This window comes from Pogona vitticeps, chromosome 3 (genome assembly GCF_051106095.1).
Source record: "Pogona vitticeps strain Pit_001003342236 chromosome 3, PviZW2.1, whole genome shotgun sequence".
Classification (NCBI taxonomy): Eukaryota; Metazoa; Chordata; class Lepidosauria; order Squamata; family Agamidae; genus Pogona; species Pogona vitticeps.
In genome coordinates, this window is record NC_135785.1 from 194,588,481 (window position 1) to 194,613,440 (window position 24,960).

The 24,960-nt window shown below is 40.5% G+C and overlaps 1 protein-coding gene across 2 annotated transcripts; it reads left to right on the plus strand.

Annotated features, from left to right (window-relative positions):
- CYBB (cytochrome b-245 beta chain) lies at window positions 1-23,821 on the plus strand. 2 transcript variants are annotated; one of them, XM_072994247.2, is made up of 13 exons: window positions 1-642; window positions 2,016-2,111; window positions 3,088-3,198; window positions 9,168-9,252; window positions 10,155-10,300; window positions 10,747-10,937; window positions 15,238-15,367; window positions 15,868-15,960; window positions 16,444-16,697; window positions 17,534-17,696; window positions 20,286-20,432; window positions 21,233-21,357; window positions 22,028-23,821. In XM_072994247.2, exons 1-13 carry the CDS (start codon window positions 598-600, stop codon window positions 22,152-22,154), a joined length of 1,713 nt encoding a protein of 570 aa, XP_072850348.2. In that variant the 5' UTR covers window positions 1-597; the 3' UTR covers window positions 22,155-23,821. The 2 variants fall into 2 exon arrangements, with proteins under 2 accessions (XP_072850348.2, XP_072850349.2); XM_072994248.2 differs by having other exon boundaries at window positions 10,188-10,300.
- The last annotated feature ends 1,139 nt before the right edge of the window (window positions 23,822-24,960 follow it).

Here is a 24,960-nt window from a genome sequence, read left to right on the forward strand (position 1 = left end):
ATGTGTAGCCTATGTAATTAAATTGTAAACTGCCCAGAGAGTGCTTTAAGCTCTACAGGGTGTATATAAGCAGCACACTTTTAAAAGCTTCACTTCAAAGGAACAGCTTAGAAACATTAGTAGCATGATAGATTATGATTCCAATGAGGAATAAGGCCCTTTGAGTTCAAGAGGGCTTAGTACCAACCAGGTTAGTGAATAGAGGATTGCATCTATACTGAGTATGAATAAGGCTTTCCATCTCTCCCTTCTCCCAACGCTTCCCCTCCTCCGCATATTAGTGTTGGATATATTGTAGATGATGAAGAATTTGTGGAAATTGGAAACAACATGACCCAAATCATCAGCTGCAGAAAGATAAACATATTTACCAGTCCCTTTTATTTATTTGTTCACTACTGGTAAGGTTTTTATGTATGTCTGGAGAAAAGAGCAAAAATTGTAAATGTATGAGTGGGTAGCTAATGACATGCAAAACAAAATGAGGAAACAGGCTGTTGCAAGCCTATAGCTTTCAGTTCCTACTGTCATAGTTTTAAAAAAGCCATTCCTGAGAACAAATGAAGCCAGTTCAGTTTCACTCAGACAGTCAGCACCATGGGCAACTGGGTGGTGAATGAGGGACTTTCCATATTTGTTATTGTAAGTAAAACAATCTCGATCTAAGGTTATTCTTTTAAGCCACTGCCGTTTAACTAGTTTCCTAATATATTCTACTATATTTTTCTAAATGTTATAATAAATACTGTACATAATTTTAAAAATACATTTTCCTACTGAATGTTATAATGTTCTATATAAAAGAACGTATTTTGGGGGGTGGATATGCATTATAGAAAGAGAGCATATGCCTGTTCTACCTTAAAGTTGCGTATAAGGAATATTTAATTTGTCTATTTAAGAAAAGGTATGGTGGTAGTGGTGTTTTTTGTTTGTGTGTGTGTTGTTTGTTTGTTGTTGTTGTTGTTTACTCAGCTAGTTTACTTCCAACAAGTTCAATCCAGGATGAAAAGAGTCCACTGGGATGGACAATAAACTAGGCATGGCACAAAGAATATGGTATATAGAAGTCTTGCCCCAGATCCTAGGGTACCTTACTATACAACGAAGCCTGCTTTGACAACTGTGACACCCTTCATGGAGTTCTATTTTCAGTGCCAAGGCAGTCATGCTTTGTTGGATGCACTGCTTGAAATTCGGATAAATGCCCTGAAATTCAGATGCCTGGAGAAAGTGGACATGGATGTTGTGAAAAACAGCTGTGAGCCCTGCCTAGTCATGGAGGCTCCAACAGCTTCTAAAGGATACCATTTTCCAGGTTGATTGGATTCTCGGAGTAGAAATGGAGAAGGCAAATATTTCCAAGATCTGCATCCCACTACACTGGCACTGCTTTGAAAGGTTGCATGCATGACTTCCGGGGTGCAAAATATTCTACTGGGATGTGCCAGTGGTCAGAGGACGCTAATCTGTAATGTTGCCGTCAGATGTTATTTGCCACTCACATTCACGGTTTATTTAAGGTTGCTGAGTTTTGTTGAAATTAAAAGATTTTAGATTCTCTAAACAGAACATCGCCATATGACAATTACATCCAATATTCCTTCCATATTTTTCCTCTGAGTGCCTTGATGTTTACGATACTTCCTAGGGCATCTTAAAAAAATGATTGGTCCATATTCAAGAACCTTCTCTGATTAGTTGTATTGCAGAAATAAAGCAATTTTGAAAAAGATCTGAAACTATTCCAACACCAACAATAGAGAAAGTGTACGACAAAAATAAATAACTTGTGTGATCTAAGCCTCTCTTATTTAGACTTTGCCACAGAATATAAACACAGCCCTTTGGTTTCTCAAAATAGAACATTTATCTGTCCAACATACACAATTTTGTACCTGGTTCTGATGAGCAGACCTTGTAAAGAACACAACAGACCCCACAAGCCCGAGGTCTTTCCACCTCCACTAATAAAGAATTGAAATTAATTTCATATCATATATTTCTTCCTTCAGTTTGTGTGGCTGGGCATAAATGTCTTCCTTTTCTGGTGGTACTACTTGGTATACGCTGATGGGGAAAAATTCTATTATACAAGAGAACTCCTCGGGGTGAGTATATTCTACATATGTTACAGAGTCATGATGAACTTCACATGTCATAAGAGAAGATGATAGTTAACAAATTTTGTACTTCTTGCAATGTTGTAACTCAGTTACAACTTGACTATTACAAAATACAGTGTTTCAGTTACAAGTTCTTTCACAGGCATTTAAGCAATCTAGAAATCCCCCTTGGGTGACTTCATGTGTTACATTTCCCTTTATCTTTTCCTACTTCTTGGCAGAATTAACTGTCAAGTAAGTTACCTCAAAAACTATCTGTGGATTAAATATTATGTGGAAGTATGGCAAAGCCTGCTAAACCATGCTGGAGGAACTCTTCCCTCTTTCTGCTGAGGCCTGGAGAGGAGCCAAAATTCTTGTTGCTCTTATGTACTGTCAAGTCGCTTCCAACTTATGGCAGCTCTATGAATTAGTTATCTCAGCAGTCCTGTCCAGGTCTTACAATCTAAGTCGATGGGTTCCTTAGCTGAGTCAATCCATCTTACATTTGGTCTTCCTCTTTTCCTGCTGTTTCCCACTTTTCAGAGCAGTGAAGACATTACAAACAAAAACAAAAACAAAAGGGGGGTGAGACCTAGACAGAGCCACATACAAGAAATTGGGGGCTGGGGTGATTTTTTAAATAGCTTTCTGCATCAAAGATTAGGCCTTGTTCTTTCAGGGTCTCAGTGAGATTCTCCCCCACACACTTGTGGAAGAGACTGAAGAACTTTACAGCAGTAATGGGATCAGCAGAGATGAAGGATGGGAAAGAAAGGGGGGAGGTAGTACCCATATGATGAAAGTTGTAATCCAAAACATTTGGAGTATCCCAGATTGGGAATGGCTGCTTTGTGTTTTACATTTATATCCCCTGAATTTGAGTTCTTGTTCCCAGTCCATTAGGATTCTACTTCTGTTCTAATGCATTTTTCAGGCAATGGTGTTTGATTAATTTTGACTCCCGTTGTCTTACGTTTAGCCTTACTTGGCACTTGCTCGGGCACCCGCAGCATGTCTGAATTTCAACTGCATGTTGGTTCTGCTTCCTGTGTGTCGAAATCTACTTTCTTTCCTCAGAGGCTCAAGTGCGGTAAGTTGTAGAAATATTTTCTGTTCCTTGTTCTGTATTTGTAATTTACATTTCTGAGCCCCAAACACCAAAATCTTGTATTTAGACCTATGTGTAGTTTAAGAGATTCCTGGCAGTGTCCTTGCAACATGGAAAGGTAGCTTCAGCTCCGTGATAGCTTCATTTGCACAGAGGTCATCATGTGCCTATTCTAATGAAGCCACTTTGGTCGGCCACCCTGCCTATTGCCAGATATTCAGCTCCAAAGGAATACTGAAGCTGGAGCTACTCATAGCATAAGACACCACCCAACCTTCATATTGTCTGCAGTCTTTAACCACTGCAATATCCTAGCAACTGGATTTTTTAAAATTAAATGCTGACTGGTACAATCTACAAACTGGTTTCCCATTGTATGTACTGAAGCATCCTCAGCCAGGCATGTAGTTGTTGTTTCCCTTGCTTAGCAAAGACAAGAATGGGGCAGGCTGTTTTGTCTCAGGTGCAGTGCAGAGAGACAAGGATCCAGTTTGACAGGTTTCTGTCTGTCTCAGATTTTATGTTGGGTGAGACATCTTCTTCCCCTACCAGACACATTCTGCGGAATTATAGAAAACACTGGCACAGATATTAGAGATGGGAGCTGTCTTTGGGTGGGGAAAAAAGGAGATTCTGAAAAGAAAAAGCATTATGTCATTAGGTGTACCTGACCTCTGATATATTTTTTCAAAAGCTTATACATTTTATTTGCTTCCCATTCCTGTATTGTTCTTCAGTTCCACCTTCTGGTTTACCCTTTGGCTTTCATTGCTCTCTGTCCTGATTTACTCTTAATTCCTGCCTTCTGGTTCAACATCCATTCTCAAACACTCAGCAACCTGGACTTCTGGTTTCTGTCCTTTCTCACCCCATTCTACCTTGCACAGTCCAGTGTCCATTATCACTTAGAAAGCTATCTTCGCAGAATATCACTGACTGCTTGGTGTGCCACAAAATTCTTGCCTGCAGCAACATAAGAAGGTGCTCCTTAAAAGTACTAACTAAAGCTATGCCCCTTTTAAAATAAGAAGCCAAATTGTTTAATTTGCAATGCATGAAATACATAAGCAAGCAACATGGATACTGTATAGGAAAACACTGTCAAGTATTCTCATTCCAATCAGTACTTCAAATAAAGCTTTAGCAAATGCAACATGCAAAGAGTGCATAATCTTCCACTTTTCCAAAACAGCTTTCTGAAGAAAATACGTTTGTTTTAAGTCCAGATGTCAAATGTCTAAAATCTTTCTTAAACAGCATTATCCCTTGCAGACTGGGAGTTATTAATGTTCAATTGTATGACTACCTCATGGTAAGCATGGTAGGACAAAACCTGTGAAAAAGGCAGAGCTGAAATTTTTTTTAACACTGGGTCACTGTAGGTTCTACAATTGTTTCTGTAGTGTTTTGCTTGTAAGGAGTGTACAAGAAATAATCAGACCATTTGGTTTTGTGTAGCACCAGTCTTGGCAGTGATGCATGGATATTTCTTTACTGATTATATCCCATGTTTCAGAGCAGACGGGCTACCCTAAACTCACAGTTTTCTGACATGTTAAATCCCACCACCCACAATTAATGATGGTGTTATTGGATTTATAACCTCTAGAGGTACCTGGTTGGGGAAGGCGATTTTCGAGCAATAAAAACAACTCTTCCAAAAGAATTCATAGCAGATGCATCATTAGAAGAATTTGAACACTAGTCTTCAGAATCCTAATCCATTACTCTGTCCACTACATCACATTGAAAATATTACCGTATCTACTAGCAAATGCAAACTAAGCTAAAAGAGAGGGACTATGTTGTCTCAAAGGCAAGGCAACTCCCACTGGATGCATTTCCTAGAGAAGTCAAAGAACACGATGTTACTTGCACAACCTCCATTCTACATTGCTCATGTTCAGGCATTCCATGCTGTCATGCACCCATTCCCCTGTTTGTTTCTCTACACAATCCAGGTTCACTTTCAGGTATGACATTTATTTATTTTTTCCTTTTCCGCTGCCACCAGAGGAGATATTCCTCACTACAGTATATCAAATAGGACTGTTCAATCAGTGTTATTCAATTAAACAATGTTTATTAAAGTGTTCACAAGTAAATCATGTAAAGTAAATCATGGATGGTCTTATTTTATTCATGCAATCAACTGTGCTTTTATAACATTTATATTTGCTTAGATAGAATCATGTTATTTCAAGTATTTATTCATTTCTTTTCTTATTCCCTATCTCTCTATTACTCTTCTCTAACACAAGGCTGGTCCTAACTGCCTAAACTGCTTTTCTCTAACACCAGTCCCTAACTCATCCCTAACTCTCTAACTGAAATCCTCTCTAACTCCAAACTCAGACTCTAACTGCTCTTTAACTGTCATCCATTCCCTTATATGTCTCTAGACCCGCCTTTTCTGTACAGCCATTGGCTCCTGAATCAGGGTTCCATTGTGATGGACAGGAGTGGTTCCTGACCTGTCCGTCACACATGCATATGAAAAGAGTCTGGTGTACAGAGCAAACCAACCATTAAATCTCTAAAAATATAATAAAAAAAATAAACTGTCTCTGTATCTTTATTATTACTGGCTGGATAGCTCAGTGATTTAGGTTTGGGCAAGCTGCACAGTCCCAGGTTGCCACCAGAAGAAAGAGTACAAGTAAACCACTTCAGAGTACTCGCTACTTAGGAAATCCTGGAAAGGGTTGCCAAAAGTCAGAACTGACTTCATGGCAAACAGTTATTATTTTTATTATCTTTATTATTGTTTTCTCACATTTCTAGGCAACATATAAGCAAGACAAAAGCTCAGCAAGATAATTATTGGCTGCTATTTAGAGCTACCATGGTTGATTCATCATGAATATACTTGAAGATGAATTGAAGAAGAGCAATGCTAAACAGAAGACATATCTCTGTTTTCCCCTCTCTGAAATTTTAGAGTAGTGGGAGCAGCAAGATGTGGGAGGAAAAGTGGCTGTGTGTTTTATGACCCCAAGCTATCCCACTACATCAGGAGCAACAGTAGCAAAGTCAGCTTTTGTACCAAGGATGGAAAGGGGAACTCTTTCGGGGTTGTTTGGGTGAGGGGTTTTTTTGTTAACCACAAAAAGCAAAAAAAAAAAAAAAAAAAAAAAAAAAAAAAAAAAAAACTTGGCTTAATACCTGCCCTAATTTAGCGAAATGTAACTTTTACAATTTTCTTGAAATCGTGAAAGAAAATTGCAGCAAGTCTTAAGTATGCAGAATTTTTTTGGTGCTGACCATGCATATAGCATAGGTTTCATCTCCTCCATGCCAGATGTGATAAGATGGGATGTTTGAACCACAACCATGAAACCACCATCTGATGGGTAGCAAAAATTTTACAAGCATTTCTCTATTGTACTTCTATGCCTATTTAAATGTATTTATTAAATGTATTGCATTAATTGGGATTGTATTTCTACAAGAAGGCAACTAGGGGTTTATAAGGATTTCAGGATCCTTGCAAATTACAACTTCCAGGGAATGCCTGTTCAGTTATAATAGATTAAAGCTGTTTAATGCTGAGAGGATCCAGATCCTGGCCCTTCTTCTTTCAGTATAACTCAGTACCTCCTTGTTGCATCCCATGGTGATTACTATCATCTACATCTTCCCAACTGCAGACTCCCTGCTTCTTTTCTCTTTTTCTTTCTTTCTTCTTTTCTACACTAAGGAGAGCATATTACTTTCCTCCACACACCACACTAATATTCCTCACATTTTCTCCACCATTTCTCGACATTTGTGCTGCAACATCACCAGTCCATCTCATGAACTACCCACTTCTCACCTGGATGGCAATGTAGAAGACACAACTAGGGTGGGTTGGCTTTATTATTGCTGCACTTGCTTTGTGTTTGAGTGAGATGTTCTTAACTTCTCACCCAAATGTCTCAGCTTCTGGACTTTTCCCTTGCATGCTGCCACTTTGTAGATGGTAATGAGTAGAAGAGGGTATCATATATACATGGGGTCCCCAACCCCCCATGTCCACAGCTCGGTACCAGGCCATAGCATTGTCAGGACCAGGGCACAGAGTCAGATCTCCCTCTGCCCCCACGCACATCCCCCATGCACACATGCATGTATGCCCCCCACATACATGCATGGACGTATACGCGCCCTGTTCACACACACACAGAAGTATGCATAGGGCCCCCACATGCATGCATGGGTACCCCCGCCCACCCATGCAAGCACGCACGCACAGGTACCCTACCCACTCACGCACAGACACCGCCCCACAAGCCCACCCGCTAAACCAGTCCATGGCTTAGAAAAGGTTGGGGACCATTACTATATACCATCTTGACTGCTGGTGGTGGTGTTGTCAACATTCAGGCTGCCCTTGGCTGTGTAGTGCTTGGCATCCATTTTCTTGCTAGCAATGCAGCCACAATAATGTGCAGCAATACTGGGCAATTTCCTATCTTTTTGAATCATGGTTACAGAAGCACAATATCCCACATTCATAAACTTAAGTTTTTTTGAAGAATTGAATAACAAGCAGCAAATGGATCAATGGATCATTAAAGGATCATCTTTGGGACTTCACAGTGTGTTGGTCCTAACTGCTTTTGTGCCTAAAGATGTAAGCCTCCGTTATGCTCCCCCTTGGCGATCCTATTCACAGAGGCCATTTCCCCATACTTTGCTGGACTATAAGGAGTCATTGTTGCCAATACATGTTCAACCCAGAGCAAACAGAAAGGGTTCCATTACTGGTGGTGAGAGGGCTTCATGCCACATTTTTACACAATGACACAGTGGCAAACCAGCATTTCTTGCTTGGCTCAACCGCCTATTATTCCTCATGGTATGCTAGGTAACACCCTTAACACCCACCCTTTAGCAGCAATAGAACTAAAAAGGCTCTTTGAACTGTGGCAGTTTCTTTGGCTGGGTGGTGGGTAGTCTGCAGGATACTGATCCTCCACCACCACCACCACCACCACCACCACCATCATCGTCATCAACAACAACAACATCAATAATAATAATAATAATAATAATAATAATAATAATAATAATAATAATAATAATAATAATAATAATAATAATAATAATAATAATAATAATATTTTGATTTTTACCCCGCCCCTCTAGACAACGTCTACTCGGGGCAGCTTACATAAGTTAAAACATGTTAAAATAGCATATAAAATGCAATTATACAATTAATTCTAATTGGTGACAAAGCAACAGTCTCACTGCTTCTCACCCCACATCCTCTGGAACACCGCTATGCAGCATTGCTAGGTAATGGAAAGGCCAATCCCACCATAGAAGAAAATATAATTAATCCCATAGAAAGAAAATGGTAGACAGGACACAAGGTAATGAATAAACAAGAGGAGATACTGAAAGATACACAAGTCAAACTATATTTTGTTGGTTCAGAAGTAAACTATTAATAGTCATGAGGAAGCAATATGAAAGGTCATAAAGAAATGAGGAACATTGAAAAGGCAACACCCAGGCAAAGTTTAGTTGTTGTTAAGTTGAATGAACCTCGGGCTTCTGTACTTGTCTATCCACTAGAGTCCTCTCTTTTTCTGCATCTGAGCACCAAATGGGCCCTGTCCATATTTTAAGTGTTCTCATGTTTTCCCCTCAACTTTTTTCACAGAAGAAGTTTCTTTATAGTAATTTTGAATAATGTTCTTAGCACAGTGTGATTTGATTTCTCCATTATTTTATAGGCTTAGCTGTGTAGAAAATGATACAGTATTCATATTATGCATGGTATAATTACCATTTACACACATTTTATTATATAATGGCATATATTTGAACTGGTTTTTAAAACATGAAACAGCAGCTCAAAGAAGTGAGTTCTGGATCTCAGAAGGATGCAATTAGGTGTGGTGTGTTGCAACTCTGAGGCAACTCCTTTGTTCACACTTCCTCTTTTGAATTCATAGTGCTGCTCTGTGCGTGTAAGAAGACAGTTGGACAGGAACCTCACATTTCACAAACTTGTGGCTTGGATGATTGCTCTCCATACTAGTAGGTTTTTTGAAACTCTATAATAGGAAACTCTATATCTGGGTGATGTCTTATTTGCTTCAATGAACACATGACCCATCTTAGTACACAGAGTTGCTGGAGGAATTCTGAAAAGTCAAGGGGGGGCAAGTAATCTGTATATGGAGAAATTTCTAAAAATATAGATGGTGGGAGAAGGTGAAATGTATGCTCACAACAATAATGAGCTTTATTTCTTAAGTGTTTCAAGTCAGCAGGTCCTGTAGAAAACATTAAAGAGTTTGAAGAAGCAGTCCTGATTGTAGACTTAAAATTTCAAATAAACAAAGTGAAGGGGAGACCAATGTATCAGGATACAAGCCCAAGCAAATTAATTCAAGTAAAGAAATCTGAACTGGGAGTTTAATTCCACACTGTCCCTCTTGGACAAGAGCCAGGCTATGTGGACTTGGGCAAGCTGCACAGGTGCCCCCAGAAAAAGGGAATAGCAAACCAATTCTGAGTACTTTCTACCTAGAAAATCGTGAAAAGGGTCACCATGAGTCAGAATTGACTGAATGGCATGTGATTAATATTTAATGAAATTTTTAACACTATTGAATCATTTACAAAACAGTTACATGAATATAAGACAGCAATGAAACTTATCTCCAAGTACAATTATTGAAGAATTAAGTATCACTAAAGGCATTGCTGATGTCTGTGGTCCACAACAGCGGCAAGTGAATTAATTACAGATACAAATACTGTAGTTACAAACTGTGGATAGATGAATGGGCTCTATGTTATATTTACTGGGAAGGCCTCACTTTTCAGAGAGTAAGGGGATTGTGTTCTAAATTTGAAAAAAGGTATTTTATGTGTGATCTCCCGATCTATATTAACATATTTTCTATGCTTTTTAAAAAAATTATTTTCTTTAGCAATCCACACAATTGCACATTTGTTTAATGTAGAAAAACTGGTGGATGCACGTACTAAACATGAAGGAGACATTCAGGCTGCACTGTCTGATTTGGGTGATCATGAGGGAGAATCATACCTGAATTTTGCTCGAAAGAAGCTTGAGGTAAGCAAATATGGTCTTGTATACGCAATCAGTTAGCAATCATTTAGGAGGGAGAAGTCTATTTCCCTCTCCAATCACTACTATTCCACCACATGGCGAAGTCTAACTGTTATTCTTACTATAGTAGACACTTTGGATCAATGGGATTTATTAATGTGTTGACTTACTGAGTCATATTCACCCCATGGCACTGTTCAAGCTGTTCTGTTAGCATTGATGAGATTTGTAGTCTGCCAACAAGAGGCACATAGATTGTTTTTTTTTTGTCTCAGGTGATGTTTGTTTGTTGTTCGTGGGGCTTTTTGTTTTGGGGGTATTTTTGTTGTTGGATTTTTTTATTGTTTTTTTTTGGGGGGCTTTTGGGTTTTTTGTGGGGGGGGTTGGAGAATGAGAAGCTATGCAGTTCAGTTGTGATTGATTTCCTTATCTTCCTTTTCCTTTCACAGAATCCCGATGGTGGTTTCTATGTAGCATTCACAACCCTGGCAGGCCTCACTGGTGTTATCATCACATTGTGTCTAATACTGATAATCACATCATCTACTAAAACCATTCGAAGGTCATACTTTGAAGTATTTTGGTTTACTCACCACCTGTTTGTTATCTTTTTTATTGGCCTTGCCATCCATGGAGCTGGGTAAGTATTGGCTTTTATTCAGAGCTACTAGTAAATAACTAGATGGATACAATATCATAATGTATTTATTAGGACCAATGAAAGATTTAGAATGATGAACTAGCTTTTGAATGTTGGAGAGCTTGTCTTCAGCTAAAGAGTTAATAAGAAGAAATAAATGAGGAAACTGTTCACTGGTTCTGTCAGAGCTTATTGGGACAAATGAATTTCCACTGTTTTCTTGTCTTCTTATGCTTTTTTGCATCTATAACCTGTGCTGGGCACAAACTAATTTAGAGCACAGTTATACTTGGAAAAAGAACTATAGTTGAATTGTGTTTAGCATGCTTTGAATCAATATGGGAGGAGATAATTAGTGGGGTACCCCAAGGCTTAGTCCTGGCCCTGGTGCTCCTCAATATTTTTATTAATGACTTGGATGAGGGAGTGCAGGAAATGCTTGTCAAATTTGCAGATGATACCAAATTGGGTGAATAGCTAATACCCCAGAAGTCAGAAACAAATTCAAAATGATAGGATGGAGCAGCTTGATAGGATGGAGCAGTGGGCCAAAAGGAGCAGAATGAAATTCAACAGGGTGTGAAGTCCTGCACCTCAGAAAAAGAAACCAAATGCCAGTTACAAGATGGGGGATACCTGGTTCAGCAAAACTTGGAGCGAGAAGGATCTTGGAATTGTCATAGATCACAAGTTAAATATGAGCCAATGGTGTGATGTGGCTATAAAAAAAAGCAAATGCTATTTTAGGCTGTATTAATAGAAGTATAGTTTCCAAATCCTACAAAGTGCTAGTCTCGCTCTATTCATCACTGGTTATGCCTCAGCTTGAGTATTGTGTCCAGTTCCGGACACCACACTACAAGAAGGATGCGAACAAATTGGAACAAATTCAGAGGAACGCAATAAGGATGATCAGGGGGCTGAAAACCAAGCCCTATGATGAAAGGCTGAAAGAACTGGGCATGTTTAGCCTTGAGAAAAAGAAGACTGAGGGGTGATATGATAGCACTTTTCAAATATTTGAAAGGCTGTCATACAGAGGAGGGCAAGATTGTTCTCAATCATTGCAGAGCTCAGGACATGCAATGATGCGCTCACATTAAAGGAAGCCAGATTTTGGTTGAATATATGGAAAAACTTCCTAAGTGTTAGAGCAGTATGAGGGTGGAATCAGTTTCCTTGGGAGTTGGTGAGTGCTCCAACACTGGAGCCGTTATTAGATTGCAGTGTCCCCCTCTACATACATATACATATACAGTCTGATTTAGTGCTGCATTGCTTAGACTTGAAATTAAAATTAAAAAATATAATTTAGTTTTAATAGACATGATTTAAACATCAGGGTGAACTACGAAGGTGATACAAAACTTTTAAAAATATTCCATTAAAAATTAGCTGAAGGGACGCAGACAGAGACACAAATCCCATGTGACTGCCACATGACTTGAAATTGATTTCGTCACTGCAGAGTCCAAGATCTTTTTAGTAATGTAACCATGCTTTTAGTTCACTTACAAAGCATCTTCGCCCATTATTCTAAATTTTAACATACTAACCAGAACCCTATTGGCGATTGACATGGGCAAGTACAGTGGGACTGTGAGACCTGTGGGGGATCAGTTTCATGCCTCTCCCTGCAGATGCTGGAAAGTGCAGATATGTGAACACTATATATAACATAGTCTGTAGTTCCTCTAGTGGCCAGTTCTGGTAACTGGAAACTTGTATTTCTGGATTTTTTGAATTAATATTTTCAGGCAGTGGATAAGTGAAACCATGGGTACTAATCCCACAGATACTATGGTCCTATTGCATAAAATAGCTGTTGTCTTACAATCCAATTGCCTCTAATTTATGTGGCGCCAATCGCATTCCTGGGGGTGGCCAGTAGACTGAACTTTGCCCATCCCTCATGTATACAATGTGTCTAAAAGGCAGAGTAGTCAATAACCTTTTTTGTGCAAAGCTACTTTGTCACCAAAATCTATTAAGAAAAGAGGAAAAAGAGGAAGATAAAGAATATTCATAATCAAATGCTAATGTTACGACATCAGGTCTTGTAGGTGATTCGGACATCCATCCTGTAGGTGCTTCTGCCAGTATGCAAAAGGCGGATTAACAGACCGGAACAGACTAGTGGAGTAGAAGACTTGATGGATTAAAGTCATGTTTTAAGATAGGAAATCCTTTTTTTCAAAATGCTACATTTCAATTTATATTATTTGGCTAAAACCTATGGTAATGAGAGCATTTATCACAGAGGATAGGAATAAGGGTGGGGAGTGGGGAAATCAGATGGGTTGGTTTCAATGCAACTGGTGCCTTTAAATCACACCACATTAAGCGCTTGCAATGCCTCCCAAATACTTACACAGGAGAAGGGGATTACATAATCACTACTTGTCACCCGACTCTGCATGATTCCACACATCACATTAGCACTTCCATTTTTGTAATACATATCTTGATAATGTATGGCAGCAATACAGATGTCGTGGTTGCCCACTTACAGCAGTTGAGACAGTAAGACTGACACAGTGAAATATAATCTAAGATTTCATAGGTGGAGGAAGTTGCTATAGCTCTGATAGCAATAAATATATCTGCAAAGAAGGGAGACTGGAGTGGGAAAGGCAGTCCTGGTGTTAGCTTTCACGAAGTTATTAATTATACAAGTTGAAAAACGTTCCAGGCATTTAGGGTCAGTCACAACATGAGTACAGAGAATAACAATATCACTTTTTGAATTAGTGTGTTGGGTGAAGGATTCTGGGAGTTGTAAGTAAGAATCAAACAAGAACTAACCTCTCTAAGTTCTGCATTAATGAAGATGTTCTTGTATGTCAGGGGTGTCAAACTCAAATTCATCGGGGGCCACATCAGCAATTTGGTTCCCATCAAAGGGCCGGTTGTATCTGTACTGATGGCCTTGCAAGGACCCCATCCGACTTGGTGGGAAAAGGAAGGAAGAGAAAGTGTGTGTGTGTGTGTGTGTGTGTGTGTGTGTGTGTGTGTGTGAATGAAGAGAAAGTGCCTGTGTGTGTGTGTGAGAAAGAGAGATACAGGAAGAGAACGTGTGTGTGTGTGTGTGTGTGTGTGTGTGTGTGTGTGTGTGTGTGTGTGTGAAGGAAGAGAAAGTGCCTGTGTGTGTGTGTGAGAAAGAGAGATACAGGAAGAGAACGTGTGTGTGTGTGTGTGTGTGTGTGTGTGTGTGTGTGTGAAGGAAGAGAAAGTGCCGGGGTCTCTGTGTGTGTGTGTGTTTCTGTGTGTGAGAGAGATACAGGAAGGAAGAGAACATGTGTGTGTGTTTGTGTGTGTGTGTGTGTGAAGGAAGAGAAAGTGCCGGGTTCTGTGTGTGAGAGAGAGAGAAAGAGAGAGAGAGAGACAGAGAGAGTTACAGGAAGGAAGAGAATGCGTATGTGTGTGTGAAGGAAGGGAAAGTGCCGGGGTCTGTGTGTGTGTGTGTGTGTGTGTGTGTGTGTGTGTGTGTGTGTGTGTGTGTGTGAGAGAGAGAGAGAGAGAGAGTTATTTAGTATATGCAACTCTGCTTGGATCTCGCAAAACAACCGCATTCTTCGGTCCTTTCAAATCCTCAGGCATTCCAATCGAGCAAGAGAGAGAACGGAACGTCAGGGAAGGGACGGGAAGGGAAGGGAAGCGAGCAACCAGCCAGCCCTCCCTCCCTTCTCTCCGTGGCTGGGTCGAACGGCCGCCTCTGACGTTACCCAACCGGGCCGCCGCATCGCTCCGCGTTCCCTCTTCTCTCCCTCTCCTCAGGGCCGCGCTGGCCGCTGCCTCCCGCGTCCCCCCAGCATCTCCTCCCTCCGCCTCGGAGCCCGGCCAGGAACTCCCACCACTCCCCATCCCTTCCCTTCCCCTCGGGGCGACAGAGGCGGCGCGGAGCCCCCTCCTCGCGCGGCCTTGGAAACGGCTCTCGCCTCAGGCCGAGAGCGAGCGAGGAACAGGCACGGGAGGGAGGGAGGGAGGGGGAGCGGGGGGCGGAGGGAGAGGAAAGGAGTGACAGTGCCACAGCCAATCGGAAGGAGGACGTAGCCTTGTTAACTTGAGCCATTTTTTCAATGAATTTACTCCGTGCAGGCACGGAGTAAATTCATTGAAAAAAAAGGGGGGGAGGCTGCAAGGCTGGCGGCGGCTCCGTGGGCCATCAGTCGAGGTCTGGGGGGCCGGATTTGGCCCGCGGGCCTTGCTTTTGACACCTGTGTTGTATGTCATCAGCTTAATTATTATTACATTTATTGTACCTTAGGATTTTATTGACATTGATACATGTTATTTTCAGACAAATTGTACGAGGACAAACACGTGCCAGTTTGGATGTGCATAGGCCACATATATGTGCTGAAAATTACACCGAATGGGGAAAATTGCCTTCTTGTCCTATACCACAGTTTTCTGGAAATCCTCCTATGGTAAAATTTATTTGTTTATTAAATGAACCATATCGCTGCTCATATTGTATATCGTCTTAATTTTAATGATAAAAAGTCAGATTAAAGCTTTTTTACTGCCTTTAAAATTAAGAGCCCAGAGTCAAATCAAGAACTATGTCAGATATTTAGACACATTGTAAATAAGTGCATGATTAAAAAAACAAAACCCAGAAAACATAAAAATCTAGGCGTGAATGTTCAAGATCAGCTTGAAATAGCAAGCTCTCTTACTATCCAGCATAGTCTTGAGAAACAGACCTGTTCCTGATTTCAGTGACTTCCTAAGCATATAAAACAATTGCCAAATAAGAAGTTCTCTTCTGAAAACTGGGTGTGTTGTATCAAGCCCTTTGAGTGAACTGTTTAAGCTGTTTCCTGCCATACGCACGGCAATCATATACAGTATTGATCTAGCAGAATGTCATTAACGTGGCTCTTTCTTCCTCTCTTTGCATGTTTTTTTCTTGTTCTGTCGGCAGACATGGAAATGGATCATAGGCCCAATGATTCTGTATGTCTTTGAGAGGCTGGTACGGTTCTGGCGATCAATGCAAAAGGTTGTTATCACAAAGGTAAGAGTCCCCAAAACAGCTTACTAATTTCACCCCACTCAAATAAATTTCTAGACAGTAGTTCACAATTTCCTAGTAGTCAGTAGTCTACAGAGGAACTGAGTCCCCATGCTGTGGAGAGTTAAAGGTAAAGGTTCCCCTTGACATTTAGTCCAGTCGTGTCCGACTCTAGGGCGTGATGCTCATCCCTGTCTCCAAGCCGTAGAGCCAGCGTTTGTCCGTAGACAGCTTCTGTGGTCACGTGGCGAGTGCAACTAGACATGGAAGGTTGTTACCTTCCCACCGAGGTGGTACCTATTTATCTACTCGCATTTACATGCTTTCGAACTACTAGGTTGGCAGGAGCTGGGACAAGCGACAGGAGCTCACTCTGTTATGTGGATTCGACTGCTGGTCACCAAATATGTATCAACTCATTATAAACTTTCCTGATCCCACCATATTCTGTGAGGTGCTCTAAGAAGCTTATGTCTTGTGTCATAGGTTGTCACTCATCCTTTCCAAACCTATGAGCTCCAAATGAAGAAAAAGGGCTTCAAGATGGAAGTTGGGCAATACATTTTTGTCAAATGCCCTGCAGTGTCCATGCTGGAGTGGCATCCTTTCACACTGACTTCTGCTCCTGAAGAGGATTACTTCAGCATTCACATTCGTGTCGTTGGGGACTGGACAGAAGGCTTATATCAAGTTTGTGGATGTGATAAGCAAGAATTCCAGGATGCCTGGAAACTGCCCAAGTGCGTACAGAACAGATGGTCAATGGCAATTGGGGGTGGGGGTGGGGGAGTGAATGTCTGATGCTGTACTGCCAATCTGGTGGATGGCTTAGTGCCCGTAGTGGCATGAGCTGGTTACAAAACATGGCCTTGAGTAGGATAGTAAGGGTCTGTACTGCCCTGCAAAGTGGCTGAGAGCAAAAAGGGCCATCAGTGGAACAGAAGGGCATATACCTAATATATGCTTTGATTGTATTCCTGCTTTGAGCAGGGGGTTGGACTTGATGGCCTTGTAGGCCCCTTCCAACTTCACTTTTCTAAGAATTCTATGATCCCAATTGCCCACGACTGGAGAATAGCACAATCAGCCTTATATGATCGGATTGTACTTTATATGGTCAGTCTGTCCTACTAAGAAAGTCGACTCTATCACTCACAAAAGAAGATAAGTACAACAGTGCTAGGATCCAGATTCTGTAAACCACAGTAGCAGTACAGAAGCCTGTTCAAGAGGGCCTTAAAGTTAGTAGACTTAGGATCTGTCAATTACAGTCACTTTTGTCCTTTTTCTGTTCATAAAAGGACACTGTTGCAAGGTGGATTCACTCTGCCCCACATACTTAAAGCTAAATTTATAGCTGCTTTAGCACCTTGTCCAGTTGCTCCTCAAAGCAGACCCTGGTCCTGTTCTCAAGTGGATCAGTTTCAGCAGCAGTATCTGACCCAAATATTTATGGGTGCAATGAACCCTGAAGAGAAGCTGTAAGGCTAATTTTAGTTGGTGTGACTGCTGGAGCATCAGGTCATGTGTAGATCGATCACAATTACTAATGCCAATTGTATCTTTACTGTTGCAGGATAGCTGTAGACGGCCCCTTTGGTACTGCTAGCGAAGATGTATTCAGCTACGAAACTGTGATGTTGGTTGGAGCAGGCATTGGGGTTACCCCTTTTGCCTCAGTCCTCAAGTCGGTGTGGTACAAATATTGCAATGATTCTGTTACACTAAAACTCAAAAAGGTACATCCCTGTGCATACAATTCTTGTTTCTTCTTGCACTGAATAATGCATTCAAGCGGAGAGGTTGGGGAACATATAAAGACAAACTCTGGGCTTGATCCACATGTGTCGATACAATGCTTTAAACAACATGCTGTCATTTGATGTGGATTTACCTTCATATCTGTTTCTAAGAGTGGAGAATGGAAAACACACTGTACTCTAATCTGCTATGTCTGAGTTATGGTCATTTCTCTCCCCCTCCCTCCTGCAGATGAAACATCAATCTGAGCAGAGTGTCAGAATTTGTGGTGTGGAGATGGGTCCAAGACAAGTCAGTCTTCCAGGTCAATAGCAAAGAGACTTGCAGAGATGGTTGATTCCTTCACCAGCAGTGTATTTACAAAATATGTACAGTAGAACTATGTACATTAGTCAGCAGACTAAACAATACACTTATCAGTAAAACAAATGGACAGCACTTGGTGTAGTAACTCTCCATTCAAAGCTCCATATTCCACTATAGTGCACAGCACTCATATAGTGTGAACAACCAATCACTGGCACATCACCTGTCCTAGACATTATGCCCAATACATATTCCAAGGATTGCATTCTGACACAGAGCTGTTATAATTCCTGTGGAAATGGCACTTTTCTTGCAGAAGATTTCCCAGAAAGGGCATTAAACTGTGCAGAAAAGTATAGGTTCTTGTGCAATACAAGTGGAAAGTAAATGGGGAAAACAGCTCCTATTTTCGTGGGATGCCAAGAAATCTTGCTAGTGCATGGGGAAGTCTCAGGGAGAAGTTTCAACACGGAGAGTCTTAGAATATCGTCAGGAAAAATAATTTTGTCCATCTGATTCCCAATTCACATATTAAGGCCTCCTGAATCATCTTGTGTAACAGCAAGATCTACTTATTAAGCATCAGAGTACTGTTGTGAGATGAAAGCCAGCATTTCTATGCCCAAGATTTAGAAAATACGTAACATTAAATATACCTTTTTCCACATCCTTGCATTTAAAATTGTCATGGCAAGTCCCAGTTATTGTCTCCATAAAGAACACTATATAGTTTTGTTGTTTAATCATTAAGCCTTTTATTTCTGTTCACTAAATGACTAAACGACAACAATAACAGCAATAGTCATTAAGTCATGTCCGACTCTTCGTGACCCCATGGACCAGAGCGCGCCAGGCCCTCCTGTTTTCCACTGCCTCCTGGAGTTTGGTCAAAACTATATCTTTTGCATTTTGCTAATAATGACCAAAAATATTAGTTCAGCGAAGCAAAGAGCTGCAAAGACTATCACTGGTGAAGAAAGGTAGTCAACCCATGCTATATGGGACACTGATACACAGTGGCTAGAGATGATGGAACAAATCAAGCAATGGGAAATATTTTAAGGGAGTGTCTGTTAATCTCTTAGAACCAACTTTGTTTTCATCTTGCTGGAAATTATACTTCATGCTGCAAAAGAGGATATATCTGTTTGCTGCCATTCCAAAGTATTAAGAAAAACAGGTTTTCCATTTAAAGGTTTCCCATTGATATGCAGAGTCTAAGGCAAGTGTGTTGGCTGGGACACCACAATAGCCTAGTGACAATCTCAGGCAATCTAGTTTATCCAAACAAAGAAAGAGAGCACTATGCTGAGGACTCCATCTACCTCTGCTCACTAGGTAATACTATGAATCTACATTCAACTGGCTGTTTTTGCCTAGTGTGCCGAACACACTCTGCAGCTTTCCTGATGTGGTGACGGCCCTGTTTTGGAGAGCTTCGGCCAAGAGCAAGAACTTCAGACCTGTGATAGGGAAACGAAGGACTCACTGAGTCACTGGCTTGCCTTTGTCTTTAGAAGTGGAGAGAGATGATTGACTCAAGGTGCTTTGATGTGATACCTAATAGTGTCCGTGCCTCTCAGACTGATTCATGAAATCTGAAGTCTCCCATTTTAGAATGTTAGTTTCACAAAGATATGAAGGCCTCACAGTCAGCTAAGATGGTTTGGTGGATTTTCTGCCCCTCCCCCGCCCTAGCATTGCAGTGGTACAATAACAATACTGTATTACTTCCCACCCTCACAGTTTCGGATTTTGAACACTCACCACTGGACTGTGTTGCAGTTTTTATTTTTCCAATTAACAGCAGCTGTATTTGAGTATTATAGCATCCAGTACCATTGGCATGCTTTGAGGGGAGCACTTAACGCTTGCTCCCTCTGTTATTGCTTTCCTCATGCAAGCAACAACGTCTGAATAGGAGAGGTTCCCACCTGCATGCAGGCTCTACATGACAGTGAAAGTTCTGAAAAACATCTAGGTTGTTGGGTGTGTGTAGAGTCTACACGTAAGCAGGAATTTCTCCTCTTCAGATGTATTGCTACTCTCATGAAGAAAGCAATGATGGGGGCAGAATAGATAGATCCTTCCCTATAAGCGTGTTGGCAGCTCTGGGTTCTGTAACACCTGAATGGGGCGATTATATTCCAGGGATCCTTTGATATGGATGGCTTCAAATTATAGGAGGGAAATGTGCAAAATGACACCACCTAACTGAGCACAATCAATACTGTGATCGTGTTCAATCTTCTCTCTTCTAGATCTACTTTTACTGGCTCTGCAGAGACACTCATGCCTTTGAATGGTTTGCTGACCTCTTGCAATCACTGGAGAATCAGATGCAGGAGAAGGATAAGGCAGAATTCCTCAGCTACAACATTTATCTTACAGGCTGGGATGAATCTCAGGTAATCACCCACCTGCTGTGGCTGTCTCAAAGGTCTTGGGTCTCTGGGAAGAGAAAGCAACCATTACACACTTCCTCCCATTTGTGTGAGCAGAGCCTGGTACTCACAACTACTTTCAATAGAAAGTGACTGTATTAGATTAAAATTGCAACCAGTTACTGGGATTGTTTCACTGGCTGCCATATGCAGAACCTGGACAGGAGATTTTTTTAAAAAGCCTGTTGCTTGTATTATCTGAGCAGTGTTTAAAAATGAATCAGTTAACATTACTCATTGCAATACTGAAATATTTGTTACTGATTAAGTTGCATATTTCTTTTTGTAGCATTTTGTTGCTTTAAAAAAAACTCATGTTAAGAGAACAGTATAAAATTTGCAAAATTCCACTAAAACAACTCTTAAAATGGTAACAATTTATTTTAGCTTAAAAACATTAATTGTTGCATTAAAATTGTAATGGCCCCATTGGTTACATTACTTTCATGGTATCATTTCACTACACTTTTGTTATCACCAGCTCAGTAATTAGTTACAAATAGTTAAATTACTTGTAACTCATTACTTTCTCCGAAAGATAATGCTGTATAGCATCTTTCTGACTTCTTCCAGTCTCATATCATATGAATTCACTAGGTGGTGCTTTGCATTGTTTTGTTGCAGACTTCATCTGCTGTACACTTAGGTGTTATCTTCAAAGTACTGTATCAGTTCCCTCTTCCCTTCCCATCTTCTGCTTGCCCTCCATGTCAGCTGCACTTACGATTTTCTAACAAGGCCATTCTTCATTTTCTTTCTCCCAGGCTACTCACTTTACAGTGCATCATGATGAAGAGAAAGATGTAATCACGGGCTTGAAACAGAAGACTCTTTATGGAAGACCAAACTGGGAGACTGAGTTCACAACAATTGCAAGCCAGCATCCAAGGTAAATTGGTTTGTAATGTTTGCTGGGGAGGCCCTTTTTCTATTTGACTCTCTTTGACTCTCTTGGGTGGATAACTATTTCCATCTCACCATACATCCAGTAGTTGATAAATCCAGTCAATATTCAGTTGTTTAGGAAGTACCTTGCTTGCAATCAAGCATGGTGCATGCGCGCGCGCACACGCGCGCGCGCACACGCGCGCGCGCACACACACACACACACACACACACACACACACACACACACACAAGATGCTCCCATGCCATGTTTCCTTCCCATTACTTTGCAACAGAGCATATGAAACCATCTTAATCCACACCATCCTCTTAAAGCCTAAAAAGCAGAATGATCATGAGAACATATATGGAGATTCTTAATCTCCATTATTCTTACCTTGATGGTACTACCAACAATCTCACATGATATTTACATTTCAATGGTGGCAACATTAAACAATGTGTAATGTGCAGATCCTGGCAAATGGCTTTTTCTTTTAAACAACATCTCCGATTGGCCACTGCCCATGCGAACTCGAAAGTTCTTGGACCTTCAGTACACCAAAACAAACTTTTTCAAACTGGTACTAACCTTTTATTTCAAGTTCAGGAGAATTCCTTAAATTACAAATTGTGTTGGGCATCTGCATTACAGTAATTTCTTTTGCTATCAGTTCCAGGATTGGCGTTTTCCTGTGTGGACCCGAAGCCTTGGCCGACACCTTGAATAAGATGTGCATTAACCATTCAGAAGCTGACCCACGTGGAGTGCATTTCATATTCAACAAAGAAAATTTTTGAGCATGCCAGCACCACGAAAGAAAAGCTACTTTCCTCTGCCCATTTTTCTTAGACATTTGGGCATTGTGGAGCTTGTATTTTATAACAGTAAATATTATTCTTTCTGGAGTTTTGCTAAAGGCTCCAGATCTTCTTGTGTTGCATCTGCGTTGTACAAAGTTCTGCAGAAAGAAAACATTTTCCACAGCAGACAGTTCTAGGCTGTAACTGGAATTAAATTTCAGTGAGTTTAGTAAGCCTTATTTCTGAGTAGAGCTTGCATTATTTTGACATTTCTGATCTCAAGCCCTTCCTCATGACTTCTTTGCATGCAGAAAGCCATCTCTAGTGGACTGCAGACACCTCTGTTCATTTCTATAGGTATATTTTCAACTGCTTTAAAGATCACTTAAGAATTTTCTCTGCTTACAGTGTTGTTGTATTTTTCTAGCTAGAGCAGAAGAAATGCTGCGGGGAGCGGCGTTCCCTCTTTTCAAGAGAGATTGATATGTAATCTTAGCAAAACAGGATCAGAAAGCCTCACAATATGTAACCTGCCTTTCTGCATTATTTGCTCTACTGCTATTTTCTTCACAACCCCAGGCCCACTTTCCTTAATTCTTGAACAAGTGCAGTGCTTGCCTTTCTCATCAGTATACACATTTTTCCTTTAAATGGGCTTTTATAGATATACATCTGCATAGACGTATAGTAAATTACTTATTTTTTTTTTAAAAAAAGGAAAACTGACTGGTGGTGTCAGTGAAACTGGAAAGGCTTTCCCCCATTTTGTCATTTCCACAGGAGACCAGAAATAAGAGATAATGTGTGCCAGATGCCAGTAGCCTTGAGGGGAAACAAGGAAGAACCAAGGAAAGGGATGATGAAATACAGATTGATAGCAATGAAAGACAAACATATTGGGTGGGGGGCACAATTCAAGCAAATTAGAAATGTGTATACCTCTGAAGAAAGCACAGTGGGTGAAGGACTAAAAATAAGCCTTGGACAAAATGCACCTGCCCACACATATTGCAACTGTACATCTATGCTGCTGAATGACCATCATTCAGCATAACACACACACATACACACAAGCAGATGCATTTGGACACAATCATGTTTAAGAGTGCATTTCTGACTCTTACACACACACAGGGAGAGAGAGAGAGAGAGAGAGAGAGCAGGAGAGTGGCTCCATAGTGCTTTAGGTGCCCTGTGGCCCCAGTTTGAAAATCTTTCAAATTCTATTTTTCAAAAGGTGAAGCTTAAGATAGGAAGCCCATCCACTCCGAAATTTTCTTCAACTTTTCTTGCACCCATGATACTGGTCAGTGACTCTGGAACAGACTTTTCTTTCTCCATGTGTACACAAATAGAAACAGCCACCCTCCACTCAATATGTATTTGTTGATCTGTCCTTACCTCGCTGGGAAAATTACAATCTCACATGCTGCTTCTTTAATATTGGGTGTCTGTGGAGAGCACGCCCTGTTATCTGTCACTAAACTTAGAAGGCTTTCCTCCATGCCTTAGAGTCTTTGGAAGCAGCCCTTCCTTCCTTTGTTAGCCACCTTGTCTCATTCCTCCATCGTTCTGCTCTCCACAGATATGTGAACATGTGAAGATGCTTCTATATGTATTAATGAACGAAGCCATGAACTGTAAATAAACATGTTTTTTTTTTAGTCAAGAGCATCCAGATTGATCATTTTTTCCAGATGTAAGACTAGGACTAGACAGCTTTCTTTGTTTTTCCCTGCACTAAGAAAGGGAAACCCCTCCACAGAGGCATAGAAACCATACATGAATAAGGGGATCTCATCTCCAAAGTTACACCAGCACTTCGGATCCAGTGGTCTATTAATTCTAGCAGGTTTGATTGGTGAAAAATACCACACAGAAACTACTTTTAGTAGTTTAGTGCATTCTCATTTAACTTGGCTGACATGGATTTATATGAGCAATACTCACAAACATTCCCCTTGAAAGTGAAATATAAACAAAATAAGATTTGTTTCCCAGTGTTAGCATTGATCCTCCAGTAGCTGTATACTGTTTCTCAATTATACAACATGAGGACTTGGCCTCAGTTGTACACACTAGAGATACTGTATATACAGTACAGGGATTCAAAATTAGTAAGGCACCTACCATCCTTTTGTTACAGTTTTCAGAAATACATATGTTCACTCAGTGTATTTTAAAGCAATATGACTGCAAATCTCATAACTTACTTCCTTAGAGGAAAAGTCTCTGACCCTATATAAGGTCTTTTCTTGCCAGACCGTGTTACACTGGGAAATTAAATTGAGGTGGTTTAATACAGTATTAGGCATAAGTGTGAAGGCGATTGGACGAAAGTCACTTCTCTAATTTTTTAGGTGTAAATTGTTCTGGCAAACATGAGCTATCTATTTCCATTCTTACCTTTTTGTGGGTATGGGGTCTGTGGACATGGGTATTGGCTCAATGTAAGCTTTCAAACACCTTTTGATGATGTTCTCACTGCTAAGTAGTTCATTAATCTATTTACAGCAAATGGGAATAGAACTCTCAGAACATATTGTTAATGTCTTCAGGAAAGGAGAGTAAGTGATCTGTTTCAGATGACTCAGGTAATACTACACATTGGCTGAAACCTAGTAGTAAGCCAATTCAGTTATATATATAATTTTATATATGGCCCCATTAGTGCACAGCAGTATCCTGAACAATTAACAGTATAATAAAAACCAACAAAACATGGTAATCCAAAAATGAAACAATACAACAATAAATTCATAAATTAAACCTATAGAACAAAATTAAGTTGTAATTGAACCAC

Coding starts and splice junctions, on each gene's coding strand:
- CYBB (XM_072994247.2), top strand. CDS start 598: ATGGGCAACTGGGTGGTGAATGAGGGACTTTCCATATTTGTTATT. Junction 15,368..15,867: donor TTTCTGGAAATCCTCCTATG/GTAAAATTTATT, acceptor TTCTGTCGGCAG/ACATGGAAATGGATCATAGG. Junction 20,433..21,232: donor CAGGCTGGGATGAATCTCAG/GTAATCACCCAC, acceptor TCTTTCTCCCAG/GCTACTCACTTTACAGTGCA.